The sequence below is a fragment of the Anopheles maculipalpis genome, chromosome 2RL, assembly GCF_943734695.1.
Source record: "Anopheles maculipalpis chromosome 2RL, idAnoMacuDA_375_x, whole genome shotgun sequence".
Taxonomy (NCBI): Eukaryota; Metazoa; Arthropoda; class Insecta; order Diptera; family Culicidae; genus Anopheles; species Anopheles maculipalpis.
Genome location: NC_064871.1, coordinates 17,828,287 through 17,848,693, shown reverse-complemented (window position 1 = coordinate 17,848,693; position 20,407 = coordinate 17,828,287). Strand labels below are relative to the sequence as shown.

The 20,407-nt window shown below is 45.5% G+C and overlaps 6 protein-coding genes across 10 annotated transcripts in view; 4 read left to right on the top strand and 2 right to left on the bottom strand.

Annotated features, from left to right (window-relative positions):
- LOC126558725 (tropomyosin-1) overlaps positions 1-15,692 on the top strand; it is a 34,748-nt gene extending 19,056 nt beyond the window's left edge. The window contains exon 6 of the mRNA XM_050214783.1: positions 15,680-15,692. The gene's annotated coding sequence lies outside the window, so the exon portion shown is untranslated. The remainder of the gene's footprint in view (positions 1-15,679) is intronic.
- The window catches only part of LOC126556984 (tropomyosin-2), a 168,982-nt gene that overhangs the window by 65,781 nt on the left and 82,794 nt on the right, over positions 1-20,407 (top strand). The window lies entirely within an intron of this gene.
- LOC126557172 (transmembrane GTPase Marf) lies at positions 503-3,737 on the top strand. Its single transcript, XM_050212854.1, has 8 exons — positions 503-770; positions 850-1,139; positions 1,207-1,437; positions 1,536-1,643; positions 1,921-2,844; positions 2,914-3,060; positions 3,154-3,350; positions 3,536-3,737. Exons 1-8 carry the CDS (start codon positions 551-553, stop codon positions 3,735-3,737), a joined length of 2,319 nt encoding a protein of 772 aa, XP_050068811.1. The 5' UTR covers positions 503-550.
- On the bottom strand, positions 4,476-6,111 carry LOC126557660 (NKAP family protein CG6066). Its single transcript, XM_050213514.1, has one exon. The coding sequence runs from the start codon at positions 6,108-6,110 to the stop codon at positions 4,476-4,478; it is 1,635 nt and encodes a 544-aa protein (XP_050069471.1). The 5' UTR covers position 6,111.
- Positions 7,048-8,795, top strand: LOC126564907 (glycylpeptide N-tetradecanoyltransferase). The gene is made up of 2 exons (XM_050222035.1): positions 7,048-8,130; positions 8,216-8,795. The coding sequence occupies exons 1-2, from the start codon at positions 7,048-7,050 to the stop codon at positions 8,786-8,788; spliced, it is 1,656 nt and encodes a 551-aa protein (XP_050077992.1). The 3' UTR covers positions 8,789-8,795.
- Positions 9,818-11,561, bottom strand: LOC126559016 (60S ribosomal protein L13). Its single transcript, XM_050215112.1, has 3 exons — positions 11,448-11,561; positions 10,683-10,956; positions 9,818-10,236 (listed from the first exon to the last, which is right to left on the bottom strand). Exons 2-3 carry the CDS (start codon positions 10,923-10,925, stop codon positions 9,820-9,822), a joined length of 660 nt encoding a protein of 219 aa, XP_050071069.1. The 5' UTR covers positions 10,926-10,956; positions 11,448-11,561; the 3' UTR covers positions 9,818-9,819.

Genomic DNA, 20,407 nt, shown 5'->3' with positions numbered 1-20,407 from the left:
TTACCCTGCGCTTTAAATTTCCTAGTACAGATCTACCTTCGTTTTCTGTTTATGGTTTCTTTTTATTTTCAGTTTATTGCTTAGCACCACCACCGGTTCGGGGAAGAGTGAGATTTCCGTGTAGATCAAGTTGGACGCACACTACCGTCTAGTGTTCCCGCTCATATCGCTTCTTATTTCGTAGACGTTGTCCTGTAAAACAGTTTTAGTTTTGTAATTGTGGAACTCCTGGAACAAAACACGTGTTTGTTTGGGATAGCGGATTTTATCCACCAATTCATTCATTCGAGGCCAGACTGGAAGTGTAGTGTGTGAATCGTTTACCAGCGCGGTGTTGGAAGGATTGAATCTTTCGAACGTGTCTGTCGCTTTCTTTTCCCTCATATTCCTAGCGCTACAACCGAGCGTGACTCGTTGGGAAGTGTCCTCGTTCGAATCACAGAGAACGATTAATCGATTGTTCAAAAGCAAAAGCAAAAATACAAAAAATCCGTAAAGAATTGTCAAGTGTCGTGATCGCTCTTCCTCTCGTTTCGTGAATTACGGCCACATGGCAACCTACCTGAACCGCACACTGTCGATGGTGACCGGAAACGGCAACGCATCCATGTACGAAACGGCCGCCCTCATCGATCCGAACGCCCGGACGCTGCACAACAATGCGACGGACGTGTCACCGTTACAGATCTTCGTGCGGGCCAAAAAGAAGATAAATGATATTTTCGTTGAGATCAATGACTATGTCGTCGAAACGACTGGGTTCATCGGAGGTAAGGTTTCCAACAATCCGTTTTTTTCTGGCACCGAATAAAATGCATCAAATTCCTATTTTATCGGAACCATTTTTAGAACTACCGGCAGCATCAGAAATTGTGGACAAAGCGGAAGCGGAACAGTTCAAAAGCTATGTGCTGAAGGTGCGTGGCATTCGGGAGGTGTTGGCCCGCGATAACATGAAGGTAGCATTTTTCGGCCGTACATCGAATGGTAAAAGCTCGGTCATAAATGCAATGTTGCGCGATAAAATACTGCCGAGTGGTATCGGACATACGACCAATTGCTTCTGCCAGGTGGAAGGAATCGATGGACACGAGGCGTACCTAGTGAAGGAGGGAAGTGATGAAAAGCTGAACGTTACGGTAAGGTGTTGAATTTGATTTACTTATCGATCAGACTGAATTAAGGATGATTTTCTTTGCTTTACAGTCAGTAAAACAATTGGCAAACGCACTCTGTCAGGAGAAGCTGTGCGAAAGCTCGCTGGTACGAATATATTGGCCACGCGAACGGTGCAGCCTGCTGCGAGATGATGTTGTGTTTGTTGATTCACCCGGGGTGGACGTTTCGCCGAATCTGGACGATTGGATCGATAACCATTGCTTGAATGCGGACGTGTTCGTCCTGGTACTAAATGCTGAATCTACAATGACACTAGCGGTAAGATTATTTTCAAGTTGAGAAGTTATTTCATTACCAATTCATTCATGAATCTGAATCAGATTCGCTCAACACTAAACGATACCTAATTCTTACAGGAAAAGTCATTCTTTCACGAAGTATCCACCCGGCTATCGAAACCAAACATCTTTGTGCTGAACAATCGGTGGGATGCTTCCGCTTCGGAACCGGAATTTCAGGAATCGGTGGGTATAAAACTGGTTTTAAATACTATTTTCTCCAATATGATCGATTATTTTTTCACTACTCATTATTTCTAACCCAAAACACCTTTAAGATGGATCTGGAAAAGGTAATGAAATGCGCTTAACGTTGCACGCTTTTCATTCTTTTCTGTCCGTGTGTCTCATTTGTGTGTAAAATAGTTAATTTTCCTTCCTGTCCCACCTTGCACGTTGTTGCATTTTTACGAAAAACTGTACCGTTTGATAACAAAAAATCACCTCTCGTTTCCCTCGACAGGTCAAAGCTCAACACCAGGAGCGTTGCATAGATTTCCTAGTTAAGGAACTGAAGGTGGCCACACCAAAGGAAGCGGAAGAGCGTGTATTTTTCGTCTCGGCCCGTGAAACGCTGCAGGCACGGTTGAAGGAACAGGAAGGTCTTCCAGCAATAGCTGGTGCCCTGGCGGACGGGTTCCAGAATCGCTATTTCGAGTTTCAGGACTTTGAGCGCAAGTTTGAGGAATGCATTTCCAAGAGTGCCGTACGTACCAAGTTCGAGCAGCACAGTTCGCGGGGCAAAAACATTGCTAGCGACATGCGCATGATGTTGGACAGTATCTACGAGCGGGCGAACGTACTGCGCAACCAGAAGCTCGAACAGAAGAAACGCCTAACGGACCGTATCGCAAGCACCGAAACGTCCCTGATGCAGGTGACGCGCGAGATGAAGCTGAAAATACACACGATGGTGGAGGAGGTGGAGCAAAAGGTGGCGAAGGCATTGAATGAAGAAATCTGGCGGTTGAACGTGCTGGTGGATGAGTTTAATTTACCGTTCCACACCGATCCGCTCGTGCTGAACGTGTACAAGAAAGAGATCAACGCGCACGTGGAGAATGGATTGGGATCGAACCTGCGGGCACGGCTTAGCACGGCGCTAGCGATGAACGTTGAAACGGCTCAGCGAGAAATGACGAGCCGCATGACGGCACTGCTACCCTCGGAAAAGATGGCCGCCCAGCAGCATCAGGTGGTGGTTCGCACGCAACCGTTCGAGATGCTATACACGCTCAACTGTCAGAATCTGTGCGCCGATTTCCAGGAGGATTTGGAGTTTCGGTTCTCGTGGGGCATCCGGGCACTGATTGCACGGTTCAATGGGAAGCTGCGAGCTAGCAATCGGAAAGCGATCACCCACAATCGGCAGAACAGCAATATGAATGTGAGTAAGGGTGGGGGACAAAAGAAGGGAGAAGCAGTGCTCATACTTCGATATGTTTTTTTCCTTCAGATGTCGCAGGTTCTTTCACCAACCTCACCGATGTGTCTTATGCCGGAAAACGAGCTAATAACGAACGAGCAACTGTCGGTGATTTCGAAGGTGGCCATTGCCTCGATAGGATCGCAGGGTACACTCGGTCTGGTGGTGGCCGGTTTGGTACGTTATTTCCTAATTTTGTTTCCTTCCTGTAGCGAGGATCTCGTTTTTTCGATAAAATGTAATGATTGACCCATTTTCCCCTTCCAAAAGATGCTAAAAACTATCGGATGGCGCGTCATAGTCGGTGCTGGTGTAATATATGGCAGCGTTTATCTGTACGAACGATTGTCTTGGACCAACACGGCAAAGGAACGCAACTTTAAAAACCAGTACGTGGAGCATGCGACCCGCAAGCTGAAGCTGATTGTCGATTTGACTTCGGCCAACTGTAGCCACCAAGTGCAACAGTAAGTAGCAATGTACTAGTGATGGGAAGTTTAAATTTTTTTCGGAAGGACACGGACCGAGCTTATTTTCTGTAAGGAACGGAACGAACCTAATAGGCTTTAGGAATGAAATTCTCAACACTACAATCGATTCTTGGAAAATGAAAGAACCTAACCCGCCTCAAACTCCTTTCTTCTTCCACCAGGGAACTGTCCAGCACGTTCGCCCGATTGTGCCGGGTTGTCGATACCGCCAGCACGGAGATGAACGATGAGCTGAAACAGATCGAAAGTTCACTCGGTGTAATCGAGACAAACCAGAAGCAGATCAAGCTGCTGAAAAACAAAGCGAACTACATCATGAACGAGCTGGAAATCTTCGACAGCAACTACATCAAGGCGAACTAAACGGTTTTTTTTCGACCGGCGGAAGATAAAACATTTTACCTATTCGATTCTCCTGTAGGATCGATAGGAAAAGACGAAAACAACAGCCCAGAAACAAGAAACCAAACGAATGTGATTATTTTTCATCTCGGTTACAGAAAATCGAGTACAGAAATCGTTTTTTTTCTCTCACAAGTGAAAGCCTCTTGGGTTGATGTATGTTTTTGTATCCTTTAGCAACAGCAGCTGTTTATCGATTCTTTTCACAGTAAGAGCAATATAACGCTTTTAGTGATGGGTTTAGTAGTTAGCTAACGGTACGATGGTGCTTGGAACACGTACGTCCCGTTCCTACATATTGTATGATACTATTTAATGTACCGTAATTTGTAGAAACTATTACTCAACTGTTGTTTGATATGTAAAAAAAAAACCTAACACTAAAGCTAATTCGAATCGTTGTTCGTTCAAGGAATAAATGTAGCTGTCCAGGGTGCGCCCCTGGCGCGTATATTAAATCGTAGCAATCGGAACGACACGTGATCACGTTTCAACCTCTTTAAAATAGATCGTGGCGCAAATTGACGCATAAACTCGATTAGGAAACTTTTTACAAAATAAATTGAACCGAGCAGGATTAAAAGCGAAAAACCGGGGTGTTTATTTTCTTTTTTGAAATACCGTTCTATTGTGGTAAATTTATTTGTTCAATTCCATTGTGTGCAATCAGCCGCAAATGGCAAGTTCTTCTAGCGGGACTTACTTTTTGTTTTCCGATAACTTGGCGGTGATCATCTCCTTGAACTGGGTCAGGATTTTGTTTTCGCGCTTCTGTCGCTCCTCCTTGCTAAACATGGCCAACGCACGCTTCTCGTCCGCCGAGTAAATCTGATTTTCTTTACGTATACGGACGGCTTCCATACGCCGGTGCCGGCTACCGCTCATCACGTACCCAACCTGCTCGAAGTTGGCAATTTCGTCGGACGTAAGCCCAATCTCACCACGCCGCGGAATACGCTTGCCTTCCGTGACGTATGCAGCCATGGCAGCACCTTCACCCGGCAGCAAAGCGCGGCCGAAATCTTTCTGGCTCAAGTTACCGCTCGTTTTCACCGGTCCCACCACATTGTCTCCGTCCTCCTCGAGCGAGCGGACCTGCGAGCTGGCGGTTTGCGTTATCGAACCCGAACCTTTCGCTGTTGCGCTTGCTTCCGATTTTTCCACCCAAACCTCTTCCTCACCGTCCGTTTCCGAGCCGGATTCCGAAGACGATGATACAGACGACGAGGCCGACGATTCTATCTTTTTAGCTTTTTGTTTCTTTTTCTTCGAGCTTTTAGACTTTTTAGACTTTTTGGAAGATTTTTTCTTTTTCTTATCCTTCTTCGATTTATGTTTCGACGACTTTTTCTTCACCTTGGTGCTTTTTTTGTGCTTCGAAGTACCCTTGGACTGTTCCAGCTCCTCGTCGGAACTGTTGCCCTCCGATGGGGAATCGCCCCACGCATCCGGTGCTCCCTCGGTGCCAATTATTTCACGCTGCAAACGGCGGGATTGCATAAAATCATCATCCATCGGGTCACGATTCGGACGGCGGAAGCTACGATCCACGTTACGCTGTGAATCGTGCGTTTCGTACATATCATGCATCCAGCGTTTCTGTTGTCCCCGTGCGCCATACTCGTTACGCTGATCTTGCTCGTCTTCGTCGGACCGTTCTTTACGATCGTTTCGGGAGGAACCTCTACGGTTGCGTGGACTTCGTGACCGATTGCGGCAGTTTTTTGCCTGTTCGTGTCCATTTCTTCGGTCCGTTTCATTGCGCCTTGTGCTACGATCGTCTCGAGAGCGCCGAGAGCGTTCAACGGATCGATCCCTTCGTTCGCGTGGACTGCGAGTTCTGTGCCGTTGAGTGTGGCGTGAATCTTCGTCGTGCCGATTCCTATCCTTCTGTCGCCTATCATCGTTTCGCTCCTCACGGGGACTATGGGATCGTCGATTGTGACGCTCATCGTCCCGATAACGTGACTCTACTCGTTTCCGTTCCGGACTTCTCGATTGGCGCCTACGGTTGTCTGTATGACGATTCCTCGACGATGACGGCATATCATCTCGACGGTCTTTTGAAGCATTTTCCTTATGTTTTGGTGACCGTGATCGTCTTCTTTCAGACAGCTTATCTGTCTTTCTCGGTTCAACACTTCGCCTGTGTTTGTCTTTTGCATTGTGGTTTCTGACGGTACTGCTGCTGCTACTTCTGCTACTGCGGCTATTACTGGATCCACTACTAGCGCTGTTATCACTGCTAGATGAGCTAGAACGGGAACTGGTTGCACGATTGGTTCTTTTCCTATCGCGTTTAGTTCGACTGCGGGAACGGCTTCTTGATTTCATATTTGCACCAATTTTGTCAATAATTCAGTACGAGCAAAAGTAATTTATTACTGCTGTGGCAATGGGGGTAGTATGTTTGTTTCTATTGCTTTTTTCTCATTTTTCGCTCGATGCTTTTTTGTTGACAGTTCGATGTGACAGAAGGAATGTAAACGATTTAAACAAAACATCCCTGTTTCAGTCGCGTGGAAGACAAATCTAAAAACAGAAAAAATAGTTAAACAAGAAGATAGATTTTGAATGTATATGCTAGCTTAATAAAAGTGATTTAAATGTGATATTTATAAAATAATAAATCGACTAACATTTCACCGATTTTAGGACCCCCTTTGCATGTGTCATTCCGCCTGACAACGCGCTTGTGTTTTTGTTGGAAAAATCGAAAAACGACACAAACCTCACTCACGCACACTATTTCGTACCTATTTTTTGCACAAGCGCTCCCGGCCGTACCATTCTCGGATTCTTCTTGCTTTCAAGTGGCCAGAATAGAACGATTTTCTCCCTCGAAAGAACTACAAACCCCAGCCCGGCAAGTGCAAGTGTTCAAGTGCGTGTTGTCCTCAAGTGGAAAAGGTTGTACTACTCCCCCCTCCCATCGTTTGGAGGTCTGCTTGGGCAGATTGTGTGTGCGTGTGTCGCGAACGAGGGCTTGTGTCATCATCGTTCATCCTCCCCGGAGTGAGGTTGTTCGAATTCGTTCGCACGGATATCGATCGCGTGATAGCAAAAAGAGCCCCCCGAAACGCGAACCCCACTGATAGGGAGGACAGGCGCGAAAGCTAAGCAGAAGGTTGGACGAGAAAGCGAGAGTGGAGTTTGTGTGTGAGTGACACAACGGCAAGCAGATTGTGGGGCAGAGTGTGCTAAAAAACGTTCATTAACGTAATAGAAAATCAACCGGATCAGAAGAAGAACCGAATATCAGGCCTAAGCGATGAGTGAAGAAAATGTTAAAGCTCCGGTTGCGGAAACGGCACCAGCTGCTTCGACCGAAAGTGGCGAGTTGACGGTAAGCAAAAACAGCAAAAAGAAACACCAAAAAGGGTCGGCCAAGCAGCAGCAGCAGCAGCAGCAGCAGGAGGAAAGCAAATCAGCAGTGCCTGTAACGAATGGTGACCTGGCCGGGGATGGTGGAGGTGATGGTGCGACGGAGGAACGGGTACCCGGTCGCGAAGGAGCGAGTGCCAAGGCGAAGAACAAGAAAAAGAAGTGTAAAGCCGCTCCAACCGAGCAAGGTTCGGTGAGCGAGGCGGCGACATCCAGCACATCAGAACAGATCAATGGAGAGCAACCGGGTCAGGCCGATGCTGGCCAGGACGGAGGGGACCAGGCAGATGTAATGATGAGCATGCGGGAAATGCTAAAGCACATCAACATAAGTGCACTGTCCAACCTAAAACCAGCCAAAACGCCGGAAGAAGCGCTGCACAAATCGTACAAGTTCTGGTCCACCCAACCGGTTCCACGGATGGACGAGAAGATTATGGCGAACGAAGCGATCGAGGAGGACAAACCGTTGAGTGAGATCCGGCAGGAACCGTACGCACTGCCGGATGGATTCACCTGGGACACGATGAACCTGAACGATCCGCTACAGCTGAAGGAACTGTACACGCTGCTGAACGAGAACTACGTCGAGGACGATGATGCCATGTTCCGGTTCGATTATCAACCGGAGTTTCTGCAATGGGCACTGCAACCGCCAGGCTGGAAGCGTGATTGGCATTGTGGCGTGCGGGTGGTAAAATCGGGCCGTTTGGTCGGGTTCATCTCTGCCATCCCCGGTACGCTGAACGTGCACCGGAAGGAGCAGCGCATGGTGGAGATAAACTTTCTCTGTGTGCACAAAAAGCTACGCTCGAAGCGATTAGCACCGGTACTGATCCGGGAGATTACGAGACGCGTGAATCTGACAGGGATCTTTCAGGCGGTGTATACGGCGGGTGTGGTGCTTCCGAAGCCGGTGTCCTCCTGCCGTTACTGGCACCGTTCCTTGAACCCGAAGAAACTTATTGAGGTATGTCCTTGTTCGGAGCGTGCCATTTTCATTCGATGGACATCACATTTAATTCCCTTCTCTTTCTCTGTGTGGTAATTTTAAGGTGAAATTCTCCTACCTGTCCCGCAACATGACGATGCAGCGGACGATCAAGCTGTACAAGCTGCCGGATCAGCCGAAAACGCCCGGCTTCCGGAAGCTGAACGAGGCGGACCTGAAAGCGGTACACAAGCTGCTGGAATCGTACCTGCAGCGCTTCAACCTAACGCCGGCGTTTGACGAGACGGAGATGCGCCACTGGTTCCTGCCGCAGAACGGTATCATCGATTGTTTCGTGGTGGAGGATCCGGCCCGCCCGGGCACAATTACGGACATGGTCAGCTACTACACGCTGCCGTCGACCGTGATGCATCACGCGGTGCACAAGTACGTGAAGGCCGCGTACAGCTTCTACAACGTTTCGACCCGCACGCCCTGGCTCGATCTCATGAACGATGCACTAATATCGGCAAAAAATCTCGGCTTCGATGTGTTTAATGCGCTCGACCTGATGGACAACAAGCAGTTCTTGACGCCGCTCAAGTTTGGCATCGGTGACGGGAATTTGCAGTACTATCTGTACAACTGGCGCTGTCCGTATATGCAGCCGGAAGACGTCGGGTTGATACTGTTGTAAAAAAAGCGGAGAATGAAGAAGAAAGGAGGAAGATGGGGACAACGTTACATTCTTGTGTAGAACCAAAGCACATACTGGAGTGGTTATTTGCGATAAACTGCATACTGCTGCTGTGCGTAATCGTTTCCGTTCAGCCCGTCATGAGAACCTTGGAAGCTGACTCGCATCTACAGACACCTGTTTTTTGTTTGTTTCGTTTTCCCATACCCAAATTGACATGAGCAAAATGTTTCTACAAACGCGTCCACAACCGGCGCACCAAATACCGGGTGTCATTGGTGTTGGCAGTGAACGGAATCGTAATAGGCGGTTAGAATTTGTTTACCTAGTTTTATCTTTTATCGTTTGCCGTGTTGCCTTAGCAACGGTTTCGGGGTGTGGTGTTCTGCAATATTCAGTTTCCGTTTTTATTCAAACGAAAGTGCGCGCACGTGTACAGTGGAAGTAGCGGCATTGGGGGCTTGGGAATGTAATGCATGTTTTCGTTATTCCACGAAATTATCCAGTCAATAAAGTGAAAGGTAAAGCTAATTTTGTGTATTTAAAATCATAGGAATTTGCATTTTCAGTCGTCACATTGATCCAGTTCGGTCGAAGTCTAAAAATTGCATAATTGCGGGCGCCGTAAACCCTTGACATGGATCAATAGAAATGCTACAAGAGGCTACTACGTAGAAAGGGCTTAGAAAGAGTGTGTTGCCTTATCCACGTTTCTTTCCTTGAGTGTGTATACACAAAAATAATTCCATCAACGTGTTTGTTGTTTTGCTCCTTTCTCGGCAATAAATTCGCTCATCGACGAGTAAGGGAATAGTTTTTTTATTTGATTTCTTTTTCTCTCCTTTCCGTACCGAAAAGTTGTAACAATCGCCTCAAGAAGGATACACACACTTTTACACAACACACACGCGCGCCTGCATTGTGCCGTGCACGATGGATGAATGGTGATCACTCCGCCTTACGGCACAGAACAGAAGAGATGCGGATAGATCGACGGGCTAGTGGCTATAGGGGTGAAGGAAGGGGAGTTTTTACTTCTTGCCCTTCTTGTCACCACCGCCTGGCTGGTTGCTTTCGTTTTCTGCCGCTTCTCTCGCCTTCTTGGCACGCAGTCCGAAGAACCGTGCGTTAAGACGGGCCTGGTGCAGAGCCTGGAACGCGCTGAACTTCTTCTGTTCCTCCGTGATCGGTTCCAGCGTCACCTTCGGGCGTGCGTTGCGGATTGGCATCACCGTGCGCTTCAGCTGCTTGGCCAACTTGCACTCCTCCGGTGTGGCCTCGCCCTTGCGTGGCTTCTTGTTGCGGTGCACCGGGAACAGGATGAGCTTGCTGCGATACTCCTTCAAACGCTGCACATTAGCCTGACGGCTTTCAACCGATTTGTTCTGACGGCGGGGATCCACCGAGATGCCAATGGTTTGCGCGAAGTTCTTCGTCAGACCGGCACCCTAAAAGGGAGGGAGGAGAGAAAACAAAAAGGAAATTATATTTTGGAAAACCAAAAACGCGAAAGAGATGCTTTTGAAGCTCTCATCATCTGGAAGCGAACTTTTCGTCGCTTGTGAGGTACTCTAGCCTCCGTTGTCCGCCGAAATCCCTTCCAGTGAATGAGAAGAAAATTTCTACTAGGCGGCAATAGAGGCATAACAATAATTGGCTCAAATATCGTTTCACATTCGTTCTAAATGCACACTGTGAGTCCTTAGGCCTAAATAGTATACCAACAAGGTGGCCGTTGCACCACCCATAGCATACCATCCGATCAAGCACTCCCCCGAGTTATGGTTTCTCTTGCCCCTAGCGGTTCTTCGGTGCACGATTAAATTAACATTACACACCAAATTCTAACCAAATGGGGCCAGCTGAGCATCGCGAGACTGTTGATTGCTCTTACCTTCAGTTCGGCAAGCGTAAATCCACGACCCGAACGGATCTTGGTGTTGTAGCGCTGCGACGGGCAGTGGACGATCGGGCGGATCGGACCCTTGGCTGGGCGCGGGAAGACCGATTTCGCCTTCTTGATGCGGTTCTGCCTTCTGCGGTACTTGCGGGCCGGCTGGTTGAACCAGGTGCGAATGTGCCGCTGCCAGTACTTGTGGAAGTGGCCATTAGAAATCATATGATTACCCTTCACCATCTTGACGGGTTATTTGTTGTTTGCCGTGTGCCTACAATGGGATAAAGAGAGGAAAATAGTTGGTTAGACAATTTCCAGTCGAAAATAGGATAATGGAGTAAGTAATCGAAAGGGCCGGGAAGATGCTAAACGTCAAAATGGATGCACACGATTCCTACGTTGCTGACAAAAACCTGTCCACCCTGTCCAAACCCAATATAAAAAACAAACTGTATTTTATATTGGGTTTGGTTCATAAGATAGCCGAGCAAATACAAAACACAAAAGAAAAAGCCCTGGATGGCATTAGAACTCCTCCCAGTAGTGTAGGTTCGGCACGAATTTAACAAGGAACGCCACTACTATCAACACGGCAAGAGGTGGCTACATAGAACTTTCCCTTCATTTTACACAAGTTTTTCCACAACCCAGCAACAACCATTGCATCCATTTCGACAAACGAATTAAACACGCACAGTTAGAAGCACGCCATGTACACAAAAATATGAAAATTACAGTAGAAATAAGGAAAATTCTTCGCACCTCAACAAAAATGTGTTCAGACAAACACCATAAAGGCCGGAAAAGAGAGAGGTAAAGTTGTTTTCTCTGACAACTGATGACGGTGCGTGACAGCACTGCTACTTCCGCTCAGCAAAAGATGACGGCAGTGTTGCCAGAGCTACCGATTATCAATTTTTGCGATATGTTTTTGGTTTACCGAATGGAATTATTATCATTTTTTGTGTAAATTGTCGATTTTGTGAGCTATTTCGGGTGATTTTTTTTTAGCATTTTTAGAATTGTTTAGGAGCAATAAACGCCGGAGCGAAGGCATTTTCTTCTAATTTTAATTCTTGCATACTGGCTGCTTTGAAGAGTGCGTTTAGTATGCGTTTTTTCGTTTAAATTGACCGTTAATCAAATGTGGTCAGCAAACGAAATGTTTACTTATATAAAACAATTTTTTATGACTTTTGTTTAGCTCATATATTAGTTAAAATAATGTTTATTATTGTGGATTATTGCATAGATGTGATATAACAATTAAATTTCCACATAACCTATTCTTTTTTACGAGATAATCCTGAAAAAGCTGTTAAAAAGAACTCCCTGGAACAGTTAATTGTTGAGCATGTGGTTATGTTGGTGAGAAATGAATACACAATATTACAAAGAAAACGAAAATAGTGACTATCTAACAAGACTACATTTCATTGGTACTGCCAATGTTCAAAGTTGGTTTAACCGTGCGAGAACTACAACATAGCTCAGTTTCCAGGAACTCTCTGGCTACACATGCAGTGAAAGTTAGTAGGAGCAACATTCTTGTACGATCCACCACCGATAATATGAGCAGCATTTGCACACAGTATGCAACACCGCCAATCACCCCGCTCGCATCAATTTTCAAGGTATACGACCTGGGATCCAAATTTTCTTCTCATCTGTAAACAAACCGAATGAATAATTTTCATTCCCTCATCAACTAACAACAATCCAGCAAAGGAAGGATGAATATTCAAATACAGCAACTGCAATGTTTGAGGAAAGGGGCCATGCACCGGATCCTGGCTACAGAGGATGACATGGAGGACGCGCGTCGCTACTGGGAAGGAACTCATAAACCCATAACCATTCCATCGCTCAATTTGTGAGGCAAACGTTCTGTACCGTACGCTCGGTAGCATTAGTTGGAGGAGCTGTTCTCAGCGAGAGTTCGACTGACGGTGCAGCTACTAGGTTTGGCGATGCCGGTACTTGTTTAACAGGAAGCGTTGCACGTTCCTTCTGGGAACAAGGGTTGCCGGGTATCGTTGGAGAAAATTCTGTACCTAAAACCCCCCGCAGCAAGAAGAACATGCTTAAAGCGTGCATCCTTCACCGACGGCGTACAGAGGGCGTGTTCCTGTCTCTTTTTTTTGTTGGGTAACCGTGTCACAGTTGTGAACGGTTATGAAAGTCAATTACTCGTGCTTTTCCGGCGATGAGTAAGGGATGGCAAGGGATGAGTTTAAACGGCACAGTGCACTGTATTGTTTGTTGGCAGCCGCTGGGCATGCACACATATAACTGATGCGGATAATACTCTAAAGAGAGGTCGCATGGTTGATTGTTGGTGGAGAAAATTCAAACCACTAACGACAATGTTTGGAAACAGGTTAGAAGGTGGTAGTGTATTGTATTTAATTCGGTGGAAAACGACATGAATTCTTGCGGCAATAAACGATTTTTGTACGCTCCTCCGGGTGAGAGAGAAATGCGCCTAAATATATGCAAACCCGCAATACATGTAAAGTTTAAAAGACAAGTAAACATTTTAAATTTGAATTTGGCACTTGTTTAGTTTTTGTTTTGTGTAAAACTGCAAAAAGAAGGCTATAAACAAATGGACATCATTTATGGTCCTTATCAAAAAACGTCTTTATTCCTGCCAACTACTCATACTAATTGTTCTGCCGCTTCAATTAGTCGCGCGGATTGACACTAGCACTAACAGCTAGAGGCATTATTTACTCAATCCTCCGAGCAGCCAGCCAGCCAGTCAGTCATCCAGTCAGAGATCATCTTCATTGGTTCTGAAGATGACGTGCTGCAGGTGGGAAAGAAACTAGTGTAACGTCATGTGAACAAACGGCATCATTGCCTGCGGCGAACATTTGGATGCCGCTATCGTACCAAGGTGCTCACCCTACAGCTACCTGTTGTTACCAGTTGAGACGTAGTTTTACCATAAACGGTGGTGTTTTAGGACCATAATCTTCTTCCGGCGTTTAGTAGAGATAGAGGGTAAAAGATGATCAGTTTGAGGAATGAAATAGTACAAAAAATTCTTATCGAAGAACGTTCACGATGGGGTGGAATCTGTACTGTGCTAAGTCGAGAGCTTGGTAGCTTAAAGCAGCATCACCGTCAATATATGTAAGCACACGAGACATTTCGACAAGAGCAAGCTCATGCTTCCCCCATGGCCCAAGGCGGAAGGTAACAGTTCTGCGTGTGCAGTAGACGTGCAATTAAATTTCAACCGTAATTGACATGGGAAAATTGTCCAACTGTTGTTTCGCTTGGCGGGAGTGCAAGCGCAGCTGTTGCAAAATGCAACGTTGCTCTGGGGATGAGCCGAATGGTGGTTTGCTGAAAGCAGGACGTAAAATAAGGAGTGATCCGCTGGAAGGAGTAGTAATTCCTTGTCTAAATTCCACATGCGAATAAAAGTGGTAGGTGACAAAGCTTTTTACATAACGAGCGGGACAAATTAAATTGCAAAGGTGTGTGTGTGTGTGTTCATACCCTTGAAACACTGTAACTAATTGCAAGTTAATGCTTTACTTGACTTCTCTTGAGAATAGCTTTCGAGTGTCTTCAAATTTGTAAATTGTTTCCAAATGATAGCAACAGCCGGGCTTCGAAGTACGACCACACGCACGCCCAGAAGAGTCCACTTGGGCTCGAGTGCCAAACATCGAATTTAGGGCATCAGTTTTGCTTTGTAGCAAGATCTAACCCTCAATACCCTATTACAAAACTCCATGCGCGCAAAACCCGCCCAAATGTAAAGTGGAGCCCGGCAGAGGCGTTGCGATAAAATCGATTTCATAACCGTACGCAGCACACAACAATTGATACAAGTTGATCGATTTCTGCATAGCAATTGCGCTGAAAAAACCGTAATCCCAACTCCCAATTACTGCAAGGGCTGATGGACGATGCCCTTGGCCGGGCATTGTGGTCGATGGGAGAGTGCGAGACTGGCTCTTTGCCGATTTAGATGACCCAACGGTTTGGTTCAAGAATGGGCAAAGTTTGTCTTGGACAACCGGAGTATGCAAACGGAATCAAGTTCACTCTTTCGAAAGGTATAAGTGTTGTTCCGATTGGAAAACATCGAACAAAGGACGCTAGCAGCCCAGCTGGACATTTTAATTAGGTTCGTAGCGTGTGGAAGATGTTTTTTATTTATTCTATTTTAGGAACTTGAGGATGAGCAATTGGAGGCTCTTTATGTAGCGTGACGCCTGCCTTTGGCCCTCTGCTTTTTTGCGTCACGTGAGTGTTATTAAAAGGCTTTATTTACAAAATGGTACGGTCCATTTCGAGCGCATCGAAAACGTTTGGCATTTAAAAACTTTACCGGTGAAGGTTACTACGCTGGTATATGGCCGTGGTTCGCTCGTAATCCAGCGGTGGTTCCATAAATTTATGATCTAATTTTAGAATGTCAAAACGTTAAATAGACTAAGAGAAAAAGAAACATCATCTACCATCACCTTTTCAAGAGGTCTGTCACGCTCTAGGTGACTCATTTGAAGCTGAAGCAAGGACCTACTTATATTGCTGTTGGCAAGTGCCTGCTTTGAAACCTTCTCAACACCTTCTGTCCGGGTCTGTTTTGTCATGTAAAACATTTCACGCCGTTTGCCCACGCTCACTCCCTTATCCCTTTTCTATTTAACCAAACGAATCTCGCTTTTATGCTGCACCGAACGATGGTACAAACGATAGCGACAAATAGAAACCATTTCCTGTCCATTTTGCCATTTCCTACCTTCAAGTTTCCCCCTACAGGCGGCAACCGCTTTTCAAGCGCTTCATTCACAAAAACCGTTGCACAGACACGTGGCTTGTGGCAGCGAAAGAGCATGGAATTAACCTTTTTTTTTCTTTCTCTATTCGCTGTCGTTAGTTCCTGCATGCAGAAATGGTACGTTACTGCAAGATATGCGCACGGTGTCATACCCGTTGCTGTGTGCCGTGTATAATGGCAAAATGTCACCTGCCGGCTCGGCTCGGTGGAGGCCACCGTCCACGGACCGTCTGATAATCAAATCATCGTACAGGGCCTGCCCGACCTTTTCAATGCTTTCGCCGACGCTTGACGTTGGCGCTTGGGAAGGACATTGGATGTTTTATGGTCCCCTAAGGGGGAAAACTGGCCAGACTAAATCCCTAATCGATTAAATGGTTTATTTTAATGATGTGTTGTTTGCACGCCCCATTCTTCTCGCATCTCAGAAAATGGTGGATCTGGATGTCTATCAGCGTGGTGTTTGGTGGGTGATGAGTTTGCTGCGTAAAGACGCTGGTGTACATTTTCAGAAGCTCATTAGTGAACGTGGAGCGACTTGGTGCGAATCTGTTTTCACCTTTTCGGTTTGCTACACGCAACGGGCCACCTTGGTGTTGGCAGCACTAGGGCCTAGCGAATTAGAAATCGGTTTTCCAAACCGAACTCTAACCAGGTAATCAGAGCTTATCGAATTTCTTCCACTCTCGACGCTTTTGATGATGTTTTCATCTACTTGTGGAAATGTTTCGAGAAAGTGTGCTTTTCAAAATCGATGTTTTATTGTCGCCCCATACATGATCTACGCTAGGTTTGTTTATTAAATAAATTTTAATAACTGCCTACTGTACATCAAATTGCACAATAAATCCTCCGCTACAACTTGCATGTGGCGGATAAGGTGATTATGAAGTAAAATCCAATTAACTTTAATGTCAATGCGTTGACATTTCAGAGAAAAGCAGCAATACCTCGTGTCTGTAGGTCTTAAGTAAGTCTTTCATCGTTTGACACTTGTCTCGTGGCGTACACTATGCATGATAACACTGACTGCGTAACGTTGTATGATCATGAGATTGCACTATCCCGAATGCAATCACTTACCAAACAGGTACAAACAATGGCGGACGTATGTCCAACAGTATTGCATAAGTATTTATGGTCCTTTTGCATCAATGCATAGCTAATGCAACCCGAAAGTCATCTATCACTAGGTGCAGCTGGCAACCGATAGTTTGCAACTCACGAAGATCTGATGTCACCATGATCGTGTGTTTAGGATGAAAAGATATGATTTCTAAAATTCCCTCGATAAATGTCCATCGTTGTACTTTGTAGACGAACCTGAGCATGTATAACCTGAAATTTTTAAACCAGTCGTTACACGTTTCGTGCTTCACCACGTTTTGCCGTGCTTCTTCAACTGCACAATGAAACCGAAAGTGGCTAAATGATACATAAATCTTAGCAAGCCGTTGACGGATCGATGCTCGGAGAAGCGATGACAGTTTAGTGCACGTGTTTATGAGGTGTAGTCTACCGAGCGAGGGCAACACAAAGATGGTAGTCGTACTAAATGCATCGTCTGCAATTTGCTGTTCCTGTGCTCGCAGAGAGGAACGGCATACGTGTTCGTTTTCTTTCCCTCGTAACCTTCGTAACCCGCCCGTGTTGGCAGATTATGTCGATGATTCGGGCGTGTATCGGACGGCCCGTAATCGACGGTAATCGTGTATTGTATCTCACTATTCATCTTCATTAGCGATTAAATTTATCTTCATCGGGTGACGCGCTCTGGGATGTGCCAAGGGGCTGCTGGATGCTTTATGGCAGAAAATCACGCCCGGATTGTTGAACCTGGAGCTACGCGAACGCGAGGTTTGTTTTTTGCTTGCTTGTTGCCACTTTCCGCTAACGGCCACGGTGTACACGAGCACGTAAATATTGGACCAACGGAGGAAAACTTTTTCGGCCGGGTGTTGATAGGTGTGCCCGCGGTAGACCCGTCGTAGCTTACCGCCGGAAGCGAAATTCGGCGTAGCAAGGCTGCTTGCTTAGTAGCCCGTTCGTTTGATTCTGTTTCGTTGGAAAAATCTTCCAGCGTGACCGCTTTTACCCGGTAGAATGGAGATTTATTGACAACGGTATCATCGGTGGATGTGCGTGTGTGTTGTTGGCGCAGGGCTAGAGGGCTAGAGATATGATGTGGGAAAGATTTTGGTTTATGGTGGTTGGATATTTGGTGGTTGCAGTGAATTTAAATCGCATGTGCTAGACTGTTAGTTGGGCTGGTAGTAAGAGAAGATGACGCTTTTAGGGACACAAGATGGGAAAGGACAGAGAGGGATATTTTTTTCGATGAATGATCAGTAAGCATTTAAGACTTCGATTAAAGATCATATCAAGTTTTTGCCGAAGGACATTATGACAAAAAAAATCTTATGGGAAAAACGCTCTTATTTCAACCTTCGTAATCGCCCTCAATAGAAGCACTTTCGAGTGCGTAAGATGTTTGCATGTGGTGCGGGTTGCATATCTTTAGGCATTAATGAAATTTTAATATTTTTCGATGTTTCTAGAACAAATTACGGAGACAGTTTTCAAATTATATCTTTTTATAATTTTGCACAATATTCTCACAGTACACATCCTCACTGCTGATCCATTTTATGGCAAAAATCGATCCTCTCGTTTCGGCAGTCAGCGCTCGAGTCCAGTGCGTACTGATCGGCGTGTAGGGCTCGCAGAATTTTGACATTTTGTCCTACGTCTTGTTTCGTTTCTTATATGACGTGAAATGGGAGAAATTAGCAAAAAAAACTTCGACATATCTTTAGCTCTTGTTGCAGACACGCTTACACACATGAAATCTGGTCTACATAGACAAAGTTCGGTGCGCAAAAACGATAACTCTCAATATACTGCATTCGATTTTGTTCCAGTGCGGGCTCGGTGAACGCTTTTCTCCTTCTTAGAGCATTTCAATTATGCTTCAATTGGCTAGAAATGCACCTCTTACATTGCAAGAATCCAATTACACGTCCCGTATGGACATTCATTCTGATTGCTTCCCAACGACTATTTGATTGAATTTCACTGCCTGTCACATATGGGCACGGTTAGGGCCGAAAGGGCGAACAATGTGAATCCGACGAACGTGCTTGCGTGGTGAAAGTGGATGCAATTTTCCATCGTACATAGTGTGCGCGCAGAGCTTTGAGCCGTTGCCTAGCTCTCGCAGTCGTGCTGATGTCGATGATTATTACTATTATTGCTATTAGGTTAAAGGCCCCCCATATCCGATCCTTTTCTCACAGCTCTCTTCAGTGGAAAACTACTCTCGCAAGGATGCATCGATGGCGTGATTGTCGTCCCGTTGGTCGTTGGCCTTTGCGTGGTTAAAAACGCGTTGCAAGGCATAGTGTAATATCGACGATCCGTTCCGTTCCGTGATGTTCATCACAATCAGTTACGGTTTTCTTCACTTTACAGCCACTCTTTAGCACGATGTTGGTGACAACGCGTTTATTAAACTTGCGCATGCATCGTCGGGTAATTGATCTATGATTCGTGAATGTACTTCAAAGCATCGTTTAATATCTTTCAAAGGTTCTGCAGAGCTCAAATAAAATTATCCAACACCATGTGAGATTTTTAAAGGAGATTTTAAGGACTTTACATGGTAATACTGTAGGTAAATATTATTGCATTGAAAGGACTTTACATTTTTTATATTAAATGGGCAAGAAACCCTGACAAGATAGGATCATAATTCGAGGCTCATTGATGGAAAAATATCATGTTAGTTATTAAAAAAAAATATCTCTTTCAAAACAAACCTCTAAATTCGTACAAGTGGACAATCAAGAAATAGCTCTGACTTCATCTTGGCTGCCACATTTCCATTGTTCTGGATGGAATACAAAAATAAAACAATAATGACCCGAATCTGTTGTATTTACAGCAAACAGACGGGTTGCCTGGATGTGCTCCAGACCGTTTTGTCAGATGATTTCCGTCTGAATGACAGGCTTTAGGTCTTTGTTAGTAGCCTTTCGTAAGCCTTTTCTTCCACTAGCGAGCATTTTTTGCGAGAATTGTATAAGGAGGAGGGTTGACAGGGATAATCAAACATTTCGGGTGGAGCTTTTTCATGCTTCTTTTCATTCTAAGAAGCCACTAAAGTTCACAGACAACTGCAAAACAATCGTTTCGGGGCATTCTTCTAATAAAGCATTGTAAAGAGTTCTTTTTCTGCAGAAAGAGATACAGAACAGTCCAAAACATGGGTAGCAAGTGGTGCAGCTACCGCTGCTGCGTTTGAGTTAATTGAGTGACATCAGCATGAAACTTGCTTCGAATAGAGCTAGGATTGTGATGGAAATGGTCTCGTGGGGCCAACAAACAAACAAAAAAAAAAGCTTCAGAAAAATACACCACAAACCATCAGGAAAACGCGTTATTTGTTCAGCTGTTTGGAGCTTTCCCCGTTTTTTTCTCCGCATCACGTTCGCTCTGTATGGGATGTTCAGAAGCTCGTTTTATCGCAATCTTTCTGTTGATCCATTTTCCGATTCCCCGATCGCTTCCTCTCGCCCCCACAAGGGTCATACCATCCGCTGGCCTTACCATCCAAATCAACAAACACACAAATCAGTTATCAATTGGTGCAATGCAACTCTCAACTCCTCCACCGTCATTGTGTTGCACCGCAACTGTATTCGATGTTGAGTGGGAAATGACAAAAAATATGTATTTTCCTTTGCATTCCGTTCTTTGCTATTTCCTACCTCTGCTGCTACTGCTGCCGGTTTGGTGGTTTATCGTGATTGTTTATTTTAGTTATTTATTTGCCCGGGGGAGCCTCGAATCGCGCGAATGGAACAAATATTTTGGCCTATGTCACTATTGACAGCGGATAGATTTTATTATGACT